We start from the raw sequence: 14897 nt of genomic DNA on the forward strand, positions 1-14897 counted from the left end.
AAAACTGTAAAATGAATGAGTAGACTCTTTGTATATTAATATCTAAATTCTAGCTTGTTATGAAAAAATCAAACATTGTATTTTTAAATATATAAACAGTGGGATAAAAGAGCTTATGTACTTTGCTACATATGTAGAAAGTATCTCTGGGTGGAATACCTGGGTAGCCCTGAAGGAGGGGCCTAATAGCCAAGAATAAGACTATTAAGGAGGCTTTTCACTCTATTTGTATTTTTTAAAATACTACACCAGGTGAATGCAATATTTTAATTTAATATAACAAAGGGAAAAAGACATGAACTGGAGAATGACCAGAAACATGTTATTTCAAATTCTCAAGTGGATGAAAGTGTTTACGTGTGAAAACAGATTTAAAAGACTAGGAACATTCATTCTGGGAAGAGAAAAACACACTATAGAGTAGAAAATATTTCAACAATTCTAAGGTAACTTCAGTTTTGAAATGAAAATTTCTGTCTATACACTGAATGTCTTTCTCTTACACCTTGTTATTCCAGTGCTTAGTTTTCAAATGAATTCAGTTCTCAAAAGTGTAAATATCATGAGAACAGGGTACTTTGTCTTATTCACTGCTGTATCCATAGCATCTAGAACAGTGCTTGCCAAATAGTACGAATTCAATAAATATTTGTTGAATAAATGACATAAATTGTTCCTATAATTAATGATAGCTTTTTCTATCATAGATCTTAGTTTGACATATTGTAATTTTAGGTTAGAAAAATTCTCCAAATAAGATAGCCCATAGCACAGTATTATAAATTAACTATTTTATAAAGGGGAAAGAATTTCTACAATTAAAAAAAATGTTTTTTAAATCCCCCAGATAATAAGTTGGCAACCTCAAACACAAAGGCCAAGAATGGCAGGCTAATTTCAATTTAAAAAATCAAGACTAGAACATGTTTCCTGTAGGTCAATCCAGCATCAAAGCTGCCATGGCAACACGAAGTACATAAACCTGCCTGCCATCTCTCACTTTAATAGCTCTTCTGTCCAACTTCACTGCAATAAAAAGTAAAATAAAAAAAAAAAAAGAATCATAGGTCTTCTGGTGAATGCAAGATTAAAGTAATTCAGAATAACTGCAAGCATTTCTAAACTTTTGAAGTTGATATTTTGGAGATCAACCATGATCCTCAAAATATATTTTAGAATCTCTGCTAGAGATATATATGAGTGAAATGGGTGTTATATGACATTTCTTATTTCTAAAAAATATACCTCCTTTTGCTATCTTAAATAGGCTTCCATCTTACAAACCTTCTATAAGAGAATCTTTTAGAACACCTAACCTGACAAATACATATATACTGGTAAGGTAATGAGGGAGGATATTTGAAACCAGGACTAAATCAGACAACTAGACACATAATATTTACATCTACCTTGCACGCTGGATCAGCCTATAGGCATTGTACTTGCGGAACAGGTACCCCAGCCGAACTTTGTCCGTATGAAATGTCTCAATTATGAGATTCCTAGCTTCTGTGTGTAGCTGTGAAGGGAGTATAGAAGATTTTGTGGCCTGATTTAAGAGTATCAGGTTCTTCCGCTGAGCCTCCACATCAACAAAATAGTTCTGTTCTTTGAGCTCTTGGGGATAGGAAGTGGGCACCATCATCTTGGGTTGCTTGGTATCTGAAACTGAAGTCAGTACCCAGGGCTTATTGATAGGGGGAAGTTGGGATTTCTGGTCCCATTCAGAAGGTGAGCTCTGCCGTATTTTGAGTAGTTGAGTAGTAATAAGAGAAGGTAGTGGCGTTACAGGCTTAATGAGAGTAGCAGGAAGGGTCCCCTCATCAACATAAAGGGCTTGTGATACCGGTGTCTTGTAATCGGTGAGATGGGACTTAAACATTCTAAATCGTTTCACGGCAGAAGGATCTTTGGGTATCTGGATTTCTTCAGAAGTGTCAGAGACCTCTGCTGTTTGGAACTTCTTAGTGGTGAAAGGGTCTTGAATTACCTTGAAACTTGGAGCACTGGGATGGACCGATACTGATTTCAATCTCAGAGAAGAAATAATTGACAATCTTTTCTTCCTTTTCTCAGAGACAGCAGAGGACAAACCTTTCTGTGGCTTTTCAGGGGTTGAGGGAGTCAACGGTGTTAGGGGACGCCCAGGGGTGGGAGAGACCCATAGTGGGGAAGCTTGCCCAGGAAGGGTCCTTGGTGGCAGATGCTGCCTAAGGGTAGAAGGGGCTTGTAACCCGGGAGATTGCTTACGAGTGGCAAAGGTATGGGATGCCTGAAACTGCTCAGAGAGTGTTAAGGGTCTAGATTTCAAGAGCTCTTGAGGGATGGAAGAGGTCCCAGGAACCAAGTGCTTCCAAGGAGAGAGAGGAGCCCAGATGTGGGGAATCTGTGCAGAGGTGACTGGGACTCCAGATATAAGGGGCTGTCTGAGGTCAAGAAGGGGCTTCAGTATCAGAGGTGACTGGGGAGTCATAGAGTCCCTAGATATGAAGAATTGCCTAGAACTAAGAAGGGCCTCTGGTTCAAGGGGCTGCTGTGGAGTGGGAGAGAGCCCAGATATTGGACAGGGAACTGGTGTTGGGAACGGAACAGAGGTTGATAGATCCTTAGACACTGGGGTCTGTCTGGAGGAAGGAGAAGTCTGTGGTGCCAGGGGCTTCCCAGGGTCTGAAGAAATCCTCATTCCCAAGAATTTCTCAGAGGGGGCTTGTTTAAGAGGAAACCTTGATATACGCAAAGGAGTAGAAGGCACCTCAAATATAGGGGACTTCTCAGCAGTACCAGCAGATGATACTGGGGACTCCTTAGAAGTGTGAGGAGCATGTTTTGTGACAGATTTATCAGTAATGGAAGAGATCCCAGTTTTCAATGTATGTCCTGAAGGAGGCCTAGCCCAGGGTGATAAGGGCTGCTCCTTAATGAGAAGAGTTCTTGATGTTAGGTCCTGCACAGACCTAACAGTAATACCCAAGGACCAGGCCTCCCCTGGGGTGAAAGGAGCTTCCACAGGTTGGATTTGTTCTGGGATGTGGGGATATTCTAAGGTATATACTTTATCTGAGGTGAGAGGAACCCCTAATTCTGCAAACTGTTCATGAGCAAGCGAAACCCCCAATGCTTGAGCCTGTCCTAAAGTGAAAGGGGCCCCCATATCCTGAGCTTGTGGAATGGTGACAGGGATTCTCAGTGCCTGAGGCTGCTGAGGCTTAACAGTGATGCCCTGAATCTGCGCCTGCTCAGGGGTGATGTGGATCCCCAATGCCTGGGCTTGCTGAGGGGTAAAGACGATGCCCTGAGGGGTGGCAGGGACCCCCAAATCCTGGGTCAGCTGAGGGGTGAGAGTCAGACCTTGAGCTTCAGCCTGCTGAGGGGTGATAGGAATCCCTAGTGCCTGAGCCTGTTGAGGGGTGAGAGAAACCCCCACTTCCTGGATATGCTGCAGGGTGACTGAAATCCCCAGTGCCTGGGCCTGCTGAGGGGTGAGAGAAGAACCTACTTTTTGGATTTGCTGAAGGGTGACAGGTATCCCAAGTGCCTGGGCCTGCTGAGGGGTGAGAGTGATCCCTGGTGCCTGAGCTTGTTCATTGGTGAGAGTAATCCCCAGTGCCTGGGCCTGCTGAGGGGTGAGAGTGATCCCTGGTGCCTGAGCTTGTTCAGGGGTGAGAGTGATCCCCAGTGCCTGGGCCTGCTGAGGGGTGAGAGTGATCCCTGGAGCCTGAGCTTGTTCATTGGTGAGAGTAATCCCCAGTGCCTGGGCCTGCTGAGGGGTGAGAGTGATCCCTGGTGCCTGAGCTTGTTCAGGGGTGAGAGTGATCCCCAGTGCCTGGGCCTGCTGATAGGTGAGAGTGATCCCTGGAGCCTGAGCTTGTTCATTGGTGAGAGTAATCCCAAGTGCCTGGGCCTGCTGAGGGTTGAGAGTGATCCCTGGTGCCTGAGCTTGTTCATTGGTGAGAGTAATCCCCAGTGCCTGGGCCTGCTGAGGGGTGAGAGTGATCCCTGGAGCCTGAGCTTGTTCATTGGTGAGAGTAATCCCCAGTGCCTGGGCCTGCTGAGGGGTGAGAGTGATCCCTGGTGCCTGAGCTTGTTCAGGGGCGAGAGTGATCCCCAGTGCCTGGGCCTGCTGAGGGGTGAGAGTGATCCCTGGAGCCTGAGCTTGTTCATTGGTGAGAGTAATCCCCAGTGCCTGGGCCTGCTGAGGGGTGAGAGTGATCCCTGGTGCCTGAGCTTGTTCAGGGGTGAGAGTGATCCCCAGTGCCTGGGCCTGCTGAGGGGTGAGAGTGATCCCTGGAGCCTGAGCTTGTTCATTGGTGAGAGTAATCCCAAGTGCCTGGGCCTGCTGAGGGTTGAGAGCGATCCCTGGTGCCTGAGCTTGTTCATTGGTGAGAGTAATCCCCAGTGCCTGGGCCTGCTGAGGGGTGAGAGTGATCCCTGGAGCCTGAGCTTGTTCATTGGTGAGAGTAATCCCCAGTGCCTGGGCCTGCTGAGGGGTGAGAGTGATCCCTGGTGCCTGAGCTTGTTCATTGGTGAGAGTGATCCCCAGTGCCTGGGCCTGCTGAGGGGTGAGAGTGATCCCTGGTGCCTGAGCTTGTTCAGGGGCGAGAGTGATCCCCAGTGCCTGGGCCTGCTGAGGGGTGAGAGTGATCCCTGGAGCCTGAGCTTGTTCAGGGGTGAGAGTGATCCCAAGTGCTTGGGCCTGCTGAGGGGTAAGAGTGAGGCCCTGAGCTTGAGCCTGCTGAGGGATGCCAGGAATCCCCAGTGCCTGAGCCTGTTGAGGGGTGAGAGAAGCACCTACTTCTTGAATTTGCTGAAGGGTGACAGGTATCCCCAGTGCCTGGGCCTGCTGAGGGGTGAGAGTGATCCCTGGTGCCTGAGCTTGTTCAGGGGCGAGAGTGATCCCCAGGGCCTGGGCCTGCTGAGGGGTGAGAGTGATCCCTGGAGCCTGAGCTTGTTCAGGGGTGAGAGTGATCCCAAGTGCCTGGGCCTGCTGAGGGGTGAGAGTGATCCCTGGTGCCTGAGCTTGTTCAGGGGCGAGAGTGATCCCCAGGGCCTGGGCCTGCTGAGGGGTGAGAGTGATCCCTGGAGCCTGAGCTTGTTCAGGGGTGAGAGTGATCCCAAGTGCTTGGGCCTGCTGAGGGGTAAGAGTGAGGCCCTGAGCTTGAGCCTGCTGAGGGATGCCAGGAATCCCCAGTGCCTGAGCCTGTTGAGGGGTGAGAGAAGCACCTACTTCTTGAATTTGCTGAAGGGTGACAGGTATCTCCAGTGCCTGGGCCTGCTGAGGGGTGAGAGTGATCCCTGGTGCCTGAGCTTGTTCAGGGGCGAGAGTGATCCCCAGTGCCTGGGCCTGCTGAGGGGTGAGAGTGATCCCTGGAGCCTGAGCTTGTTCAGGGGCGAGAGTGATCCCCAGTGCCTGGGCTTGCTGAGGGGTGAAAGTGATCCCTGGTGCCTGAGCTTGTTCAGGGGTGAGAGTGATCCCAAGTGCTTGGGCCTGCTGAGGGGTAAGAGTGAGGCCCTGAGCTTGAGCCTGCTGAGGGATGCCAGGAATCCCCAGTGCCTGAGCCTGTTGAGGGGTGAGAGAAGCACCTACTTCTTGAATTTGCTGAAGGGTGACAGGTATCCCCAGTGCCTGGGCCTGCTGAGGGGTGAGAGAAATCCGTACTTCCTGGATCTGCTGAGGGGTGACAGGAATCCCCAGTGCCAGGACCTGCTGAGGGGTGAGAGTGATCCCTGGTGCCTGAGCCTCTTCAGGGGTGAAAATGATCCCCAGTGCCTGGGCCTGTTGAGGGATGAGAGTGATCCCTGGTGCCTGAGCTTGTTCAGGGGTGAGAGTGACTCCCAAGGCCTTGACCTGCTGAGGGGTGAGCGTGATGCCCTGAGCTTGAGCTTGCTGAGGGGTAACAGGAATCCCCAGAGCCTGGGCCTGCTCTGCACTGAGAGCCACTCCCAAACCCCGAGGCATCTTAGGAGTAGTAGTTTCCCCCAACGCCTGAACCTGATTAAAGCTGTCCATGGTTTCCAGTGCCTTGGCCTCTTCAGAAGTGAGGTCAATTTCCATTGCTTGGGCAAGCCTAGAGGTAAGAGTGATGGACTTTGCAAGAGACGCTCCAGGAACAGAAGAGGGTCCACGTGAGGAGGACTGTGTGGAAATGGGAGTAGTGATTGCAATGGGATGCTTTCCTTCAGCCAGATCCCCTAATTTCTTAGGATTCCCAATGAAATCTTTTCTTTGGTGTGTCTGCGGCATGTCTTTCTGTGTGCTCTCCCACCTGTGAGACAATGTGATTGAAGTCTGACTGAGCACCTCTTCTAGTTGTTCGTATGTCTTCATCTCCTTTGCGGTTTTTTGCTTCTGACTTTCATAGTCCCCTACCTTTCTCCTTGCCTTCTGCTGCTTCTCTCTCTCCAAACTGCTTTCTTGCTCCAGATGTCTCACTTCCTTCTGAACCTGCATCGTCGTCTGCTGTCCTTTCTCCTCCTCCAGAGGCACACCTTGCTGTTTCATTTTTTGTTTCCATGCTTCCAACTGCTGCTGCTTTGACTTCTGATACCCTTCTCTCTCCTCTTCTCTTTGCTTTTGCTTCTCATCTGACTCAATCTGCTTTTGTATCTTGTGTTTTTGCTGTCCCTTCCACACCTCTTCTTCCTGCCACTGTTTCTCTTTCTGTTGCCCTTGCTTTCCCTCCTTCACTGGGAGCCATGCCTCTTCCTTCTCCAAATTCTTATTTATCATCTCAAACCTCCTTTTTTCTAGCTCTTGTTTTTCCTTCTCTTTATAGTCTGTCCCTACTGTTGAGGCTTCTGGAACATTCCTTTCACTTTCTATTTCGGTCAAGATCATTCGTATTAAATTGTCAGTTAGTGGGTCAAGCCTCTCCTGTGAAATTAAGGTGCTAATTTCTGACTTTGCACTAGTTGGTTCCTGAGAATGCCGTTCTGGCATAAATGAGACTGCTTTTTTTTGTTTCAAAGGTTTCTCTCCAATTCGTCCTTCATTTTTTATATCTTTGTATTTCCTTAAGATTTTTGTCAGAGTTTCAGCCACTTTTTGGAAATATTCCTCCATTTTTGCCTTTATGATTCCTAATTTCTCAACTTCTGATCTTTTTAATAATAACTCTTCTTTTGACACAGTCTTTTTATCCAAGGGCTTTCCTATGTTATCAATTTTCTCTTTAAGGAATGACACTACGGCTTTCTGAAATTCTTCTAGGTTACTCTGCTCACTTTCGCCATCTGGAATACCTGATTTAGCAAGTTCAAGAGACTTAAATTTCTTCGTGAAGACTGACACATCTTTCTCTTCAGATTTTTCTTCTTTTCTTGTAGTGCTTCCTGGAGAGATACGCTGTTTCTTTCCTTTTATTTTCTCAGAGGAATGATCAAGTTTGCTCAACCTGGATGGCTCTGGTGTACTACTCATCTCATTTCTGCCATCTTTGCCCATTGACTCAGTGGTGAGCTCCTCTTTATTCTCTGAAGAAGTTTGACTTTTACTCTGTGAATGTTCGGACTTAGCCTCCCTGCGTTGTTCCAGTATACCACTTGTTCCACTTTTACCACCTTGGCTCTTGTCAGAAGGGAAATCAGAAGGAAAATGTTGACTTTTTGATTCAGTGAGTGACTTTGATTTGGTTTCAGGAAAGGATTTTGTTTCTTTTCTCTTCTTATCCAGTGCTTGTAATTCTAAGTGGTGATCGAGTTTGGTCCCTGTGACTTTCTGTTTACCTTTATTATCATTCACATTCGATTCAGAGGTCTCCTGCCCAGACGGGCCTTTTGTATGCTTTTTTTTCTGTGACTGGAACTCGTCAGCCCCATCTTTCTGAAAGGCACCACCTTTCTTCACTGATACCGTATCTTCAGTGATCTCTCCAGAAGATTTTTTCTGCTGGCCAGTTAAATCTGGAGTTGTTTCACCTTGGGCTGCATATACATGAGTTGAGTCCCACTTGATCCCCAAGCCTTTGGTCCCTTTTTTGGGGGCCTCATCTACCATGTTTTCAAATTCTTTGGCCAAAATACTGTCTAAACTGTTTTCTGTGTCAGCTTGGCTAATGGCTGATTGTGGAGAAGGCTCAGGTAACACTTTCTGTGTTGATGTGGGCAATGCTTGTTGCTCTGCAACTTTGGATCGAATAAGGTGTTCATATTTTTCTTCTGCTTCTCGAAGTTTTTGCTGAAGCATTTCATTTCTTTTACTGAGATCTTGTATGATCTTCAGGGAAATCTCTTGTTCTCTTTCAACTGTCTCACTTGCATATATATCAGAAGTATGGAGGTTAATAGCTTTCACTTCATCATTTAGTGTACTCAAAGCTTTAGAAAGGTTTACTGTTGTTGATGATATATATTTAATAGCATTGTTTTCCAGTTTATTGAACATTGCAGTACCTATGAGTTCCTGAAGCATATCTTGGATTTCTGACACCTTTGTTTTTGTGGCAAATTGATCACTAATCATCTGATCTGGTCTTAAAGCATGAGCTGTTGCAGGTCGCTTTATAACTCTTTCTTTCCATGATTTCCATAGAGAACTTCTAGATGCTAGAAGAAAAAAAAGCATAAAACATAAATGAGATTGCATTTCTCCTTTTGTGCTGTGCTCTAAGTTTAAGACTAAGGAATTTAGCCCAAATAAACAGATAGATATAGAATGAAGTTTCATTAGGGAAGTTTGGCCCCAAAATAAATAGCATTATTTTCAAAAGAATGACTCTCTCCCCACAATTATTTAGAAGTTCTTCTTCCAGAGTTTAGGAGAAGAACTCAGCTGTGACCTCAATTTACTTTAGGTTACAATTTTGAGATTAGATTAGGATGAATATCAAAATTTTCCTTTGGTTTTATGCTTGGTGCTTTCCATTTTCTTTAATGGGTTCCTAACTTCTTTTTCCCCTTTTCTGAGTCAAAGCTAACCTTAGTTGTTTCAGAAGGATCACAAAAAATAGAAGGCAAACATTTGAAGGGATTTCCAAAATGGTTGAATAAGAAACTCAGCAAATTTTTCCCAAAAGAGCAAGAAAAAAGCTGAGCAAAATTGCCAAAAACAACCATTTTAGGACTTTGGAAACTGACTAGAGGCATACAACAGATTGAGAAGGATTAGTTCAAGAAAAACTTGCTGTGATGTTTTAGCTTGTAGCTGTTTCCATCTCCAACTCCCTAGCCCTATGGCCTGGTATAGGTTCTACAGGAGTGAAACAGGCTGTGAAGACTGACAACTCTGCTGCCTGAGGGGGTTGATTTGATCTGGAGCAATGCAACATTTTAACAATACTACTTTAACCCATAAACAGATTCATTAGCAAAGAGTATAAGCCTTACTAGATCAATCTGGATTAATTGATGATCGACTGATCATTGACTGACCACTAAGCTATGCTGAACCAAAAGTAACCCCTAAAATTCAGGCTTAAAAATAAAAACAGGGGTTTCCTTGGCAGTCCAGTGGTTAAGACTCCTCTGGTGGGTTTGATCCCTGATCAGGGAACTAAGATCCCACAAGCCTTGAGGTAAAAAAACCAGAATGTAAAACAATAGAAGCAATACTGCATCAGATTCAATAAAGACTTTAAAAATTGTCCACATTAAAAAAAAAAAAAACTTAAAGAAAACCAAGTGGAAAAATTGGAGTTGAATAGTACAATAACGGAAATGAAAAATTCACCAAAAAGGCTTAACAGCACACGTGAGTTGACAGAAGAAAATAACCAGCAAACCTAATGCTAGATTACTAGAGACTGTCTAATCTGAAGAACAGGGAGGAAAAAACAATAAAGAAAAATGCAAAGGCTCAGAGATTTGTGGGATACCATCAAGCATACCAGTGTACAAGCAATAGAGTTCCCAGAAGGAGAGGGGTATTTAAAATATCTGAAGAGAGGACTTCTCTGTGATCCAGTGGCTAAGACTCTATTCTCCCAATGCAAGGGACCTGGGTTTGATCCCTTGTCAGGGAACAAGATCCTACATTCCGCAACTAAGAGTTTGCATGCTGCAACCAAAGATACCCCATGCGCCAGTGAAGATTGAAGACCCCATGTGCTGCAACTAAGACCCACCACAGTCAAATTTTAAAAATATATAAATAAAAATACTTTTAAAATATATTTGAAGAAATAATGGACAAATGATTCCAAATTTGTGGAAAAACATTAATCTACACATTCAAGAAGCTCAGCAAATTCTAAGTGGGATAAACACAGAAAGAGCCATACCTGGAACATCATAGTCAAACTGTTGAAAGCAGACAAAATAAGAATCTTTAAAACAAAAAGAAAAAAATAACTCAACAATCAAAGGAGACTCAGAACAGAGGAACCACAGGAAATTTAGTAGGTTACTTCTTACTGGAAACGATGGAGGCAGAAGTCAGGGAATGATATATTCAAAGTGCTGAAAGAATAACGTGTGTGTGTGTTAGTCGCTCAGTAGTGTCTGACTCTTTGCGACCCCTTGGACTATAGCCCAGGATCTTCTGTCTATGGAATTCTCCAGGCAAGATTACTGGACTGGGTTGCCATTTCTTTCCAAGAATTTCATATCCAGCAAAATTCTTCTTCAAAAATAGCTACCAAACTTGATGCTATATTACTAGAAGGTAATACATCATTCCCTGAAATAACACTCTTCCCAAAGTACACACATGTACAACTCTCATGTTGTTCAGTCGCTAAGTCTGTCCAACTCTTTGCCATCCCATGAACCGCAGCACACCAGGCTTCCCTGTCCTTCACTATCTCCTGAAATTTGTTCAGACTCATGTTCATAGGGTCGATGATGCCACCAACCATCTCATCTTCTGTCACCACCCCCTTCTCTACCTGCCCTCAATCTTTCCCAGCATCAGGGTCTTTTCCAGTGAGTCGGGTCTTTATATCAGGTGGCCAAAGTACTGGGGCTTCAGCTTCAAAATCAGCACTTCCAATGAATATTCAGGACTGATTTCCTTTAGGACTTACTGGTTTGATCTTGTAGTCCAAGGGACTCTCAACAGTCTTCTCCAGCACCATAATTCGAAAGCATCTAATTCTTCGGCATTCAGCCTTCTTTATGGTCCACCGCTCACATCTGTACATGACTACTGAAAATACCATAGCTTTGACTAGGCAGACCTATGTCAGCAAAGTGATGTCTCTGCTTTTTAATATGCTGTCTAGGTTCGTCATAGCTTTGCTTCCAAAGAGAAAACATCTTTTAATTTCGTGGTGTGCAGTCACCATCTGCTGTGATTTTGGAGCCCAAGAAAATAAAATCTGTCACTTTTTTTTTAATTCTTTTTTCATTTTGACATTTGCATTTTCACACAAAGAAATAAAGAGCAGTAGTATATGTAGGTAAATAAAAACACAGCAAAAATATTTTTTTCTTTTTCCTCTTGTAGTTAACTAAAAGACAAGCATATAAAACACTAATTATAAAGCTATATTGTTGGGCTTAAATATGTAGTGTACATGGAAAAGCACAGAGGAGAGGAAGAGGGTGGAACTATTGGAGCAAAGATTCTATATTTCACTGGAATTAAGTTAGTACCAATCTGGAAAAGATTGTGATAATTTAAAATGTATACTGCAATTCCTATAACTACCACTAAGAAAATGTAAGAAGAAGTGGAATTAAAAGGTACGCTAGAAAATACCTATTTAACACAGAGGCAAGAAAAGAATAGAAGGAAAAAAAAGATACATGAGCAAAATAGCAGATATATATCCAGCCATATCAATAATTACATTAAATGTGAATTAATTAAACACACCAGCTAAAACTCTATAGAGTTGGACTATAAAGAAAGCTGAATGCCAGATAATTGATGCTTTTGAACTGTAGTGCTGAAGAAGACTCTTGAGAGTCTCTTGGACAGCAAGGAGATCCAACCAGTCCATCCTAAAGGAAATCAGTCCTGAATATTCATTGGAAGGACTGATGCTAAAGCTGAAACTCCAATACTTTGGCCACCTGATGTGAAGAACTGATTCATTTGAAAAGACCCTGATGCTGGGAAAGATTGAGGGTGTATGAGATGCTTGGTAGTATCACTGACTCAATGGACATGAGTTTGAGTAAACTCTGGGAGTTGATGATAGACAGGGAACCCTGTCTTACTGCAGTCCATGAGTTTGCAGAGTTGGACATAACTGAACTGAACTGAGCTAAAAGTCAGAGATTGTCAGATTGTATTTTTTTTTAAAAACCCAAAAGATCCAAATATAAGCAACACATCTTAAATTCAATTATACTAACAATAACCACAGTACTTGGGTGCAGTCTCAAAAATGACAGAATGATTTCTGTTTGTTTCCAAAGCAAATCATTCAGCATCACAGTAATCCAAGTCTATGCAACAACCACTAATGCTGAAGAAGCTGAAGCTGAACGGTTCTATGAAGACCTATGAGACCTTCTAGAACTAACACCAAGAAAGATGTCCTTTTTATTATAGGGGACTGGAATGCAAAAGTAGGAGGTCAAGAGATACCTGGAACAACAGGAAAGTTTGGCCTTGGAGTACAAAATGAAACAGGGCAAAGGCTAACAGAGTTTTGCCAAGAGAGCACACTGGTCACAGCAAACACCCTCTTCCAACAGCAAAAGAGACGACTCTACACATGGACATCACCAGATGGTCAATAGAGAAATCAGATTGATTATATTCTTTGCAGCCAAAGATGGAGAAGCTCTATACAGTCAGCAAAAACAAGACTGAGATCTGACTATGGCTCAGATCATGAACTCCTTATTGTAAAATTCAGACTTAAATTGAAGAAAGCAGAAAAAACACCACTAGAAAATTCAGGTGGTGTATGAAACTGTATGAAATCACTTATGATTATATACGGTAGAAGTGACAATAGATTTAAGGGATTAGATCCAATAAACAGAGTGCCTGAAGAACTATGGACAGAGGTTCATAATATTGTATGGGAGGTGGTGATCAAAACCATCCCCAAGAAAAAGACATGCAAGAAGGCAAAATAGTTGCCTGAGGAGAACTTACAAATATTTGAGAAAAAAAAGAGAATGAAAGGTAAAGGAGAAAAGGAAAGATATATCCATCTGAACGCTGAGTTCCAAAGAATAGGAGAGATAAGAAAATCTTCCTAAGTGATCAGTGCAAGGAAACACAAGAAAACAGTGGAAGGGAAAGACTAGAGATCTCTTCAAGAAAATTAGAGATACCAAGGGAACATTTCATGCAAAGATGGGCACAATAAAGGACAGAAATGGTATGGACCTAACAGAAGCAGAAGATATTAAGAAGAGGTGGTAAGAATACACAGAAGAACTATACAAAAAAAAGATCTTAATGACCCAGATAAGCACGATGGTGTGATCACTCACCTAGAGCCATATATCTTGGAGCGCGAAGTCAAGTGGGCCTTAGGAAGTGTCACTATGAACAAAGTTAGCTGAGCTGATGGAATTCCAGCTGAGCTATTTCAAATCCTAAAGATAATGCTGTTAAAATGCTGCATTCAATATGCCAGCAACTCTGGAAAACTCAGCAGTGGCCACAGGACTGGAAAAGATCAGTTTTCACTCAAATCCCAAAGAAAGGCAATGCCAAAGAATGCTCAAACTACTGCACAGTTGCAGTCATCTTACATGCTAGCAAAGAAATGCTCAAATTCTCCAAGCTAGACTTTAAGAGTATGTGAACTGAGAACTTCCAGATGTTAAAGCTGGATTTTGAAAAGGCAAAGGGACCAAAGATCAAATTGCCAACATCCGTTGGATCATTGAAAAAGCAAGAGAACTCCAGGAAAACATCTACTTCTGCTTCATTGACTTCCAAACCCTTTGAATGTGTGGACCACAACAAACTCTGGAAAATTCTTCAAGAGTTGGGAATTCCAGACCACCTTACCTGCCTCCTGAGAAATCTGTATGAAGGTCAAGAAGCAACAGTTAGAAACAGATATGGAACAATGGACTGGTTCCAAATTGAGAAAGGAGTATGTCAAGACTGTATACTGTCACCCTGTTTATTTAACTTATATACAGAGTTCAGTTCAGTCGCTCAGTTGTGTCTGACTCTTTGTGACCCCATGGACTGCAGCATGCAAGGCCTCCCTGTCTATCACCAACTCCCGGAGTTTACTCAAACTCATGTCTATTGAGTCGGTAATGCCATCCAACCATCTCATCCTCTATCATCCCCTTCTCCTCCTGCCTTCAATCTTTCCCAGAATCAGGGTCTTTTCAAATGAGTCAGCTCTTTGTATGAGGTGGCCAAAGTACTGGAGTTTCAGCTTTAGCATCATTCCTTCCAAAGAAATCCCAGGACTGATCTCCTTTAGAATGGACTGGTTGGATCTCCTTGCAGTCCAAGGGACTCTCAAGAGTCTTCTCTAACACCACAGTTCAAAAGCATCAATTCTTCGGGGTTCATTCAGGTTTCTTTTGGTTCAACTCTCACATCCATACATGACTACCGGAAAAACCAAAGCTTTGACTAGATGGACCTTTGTTGGCAAAGTAATATCTCTGCTTTTTAATATGCTGTCTAGGTTGGTCATAACTTTTCTTCCAAGGAGCAAGCGTCTTTTAATTTCATGGCTGCAATCACCATCTGCAGTGATTTTGGAGCCCCCCAAAATAAAGTCAGCCACTGTTTCCACTGTTTCCCCATCTATTTGCCATGAAGTGATGGGACCAGATGCCATGATCTTAGTTTTCTGAATGTTGAGTTTTAAGCTAACTTTTTCACTCTCTTCTTTCACTTTTACCAAGAGGCTCTTTAGTTCTCTTCACTTTCTGCCATAAGGGTGGTGTCATCTGCATATCTGAGGTTATTGATATTTCTCCTGGCAATCTTGATTCCAGCTTGTGCTTCCTCCAGCCCAGCGTTTCTCATGATGTACTCTGCATAGAAGTTAAATAAGCAGGGTGACAATATACAG

General features: G+C 43.4%; 1 protein-coding gene across 1 annotated transcript in view; it reads right to left on the reverse strand.

Moving 5' to 3' along the window:
• Positions 1 to 14897, reverse strand: part of FAM186A (family with sequence similarity 186 member A) — a 73568-nt gene that overhangs the window by 26506 nt on the left and 32165 nt on the right. Inside the window, exons 4-8 of the mRNA XM_055580018.1 lie at positions 6101 to 8541; positions 4472 to 5704; positions 3974 to 4291; positions 3506 to 3829; positions 1410 to 3100 (exon numbers count right to left, since the gene is read on the reverse strand). Of these exons, the coding sequence (XP_055435993.1) occupies positions 1410 to 3100; positions 3506 to 3829; positions 3974 to 4291; positions 4472 to 5704; positions 6101 to 8541 (6007 nt within the window). The remainder of the gene's footprint in view (positions 1 to 1409; positions 3101 to 3505; positions 3830 to 3973; positions 4292 to 4471; positions 5705 to 6100; positions 8542 to 14897) is intronic.

Source organism: Bubalus kerabau, chromosome 1 (genome assembly GCF_029407905.1).
Source record: "Bubalus kerabau isolate K-KA32 ecotype Philippines breed swamp buffalo chromosome 1, PCC_UOA_SB_1v2, whole genome shotgun sequence".
Lineage (NCBI taxonomy): Eukaryota > Metazoa > Chordata > Mammalia > Artiodactyla > Bovidae > Bubalus > Bubalus kerabau.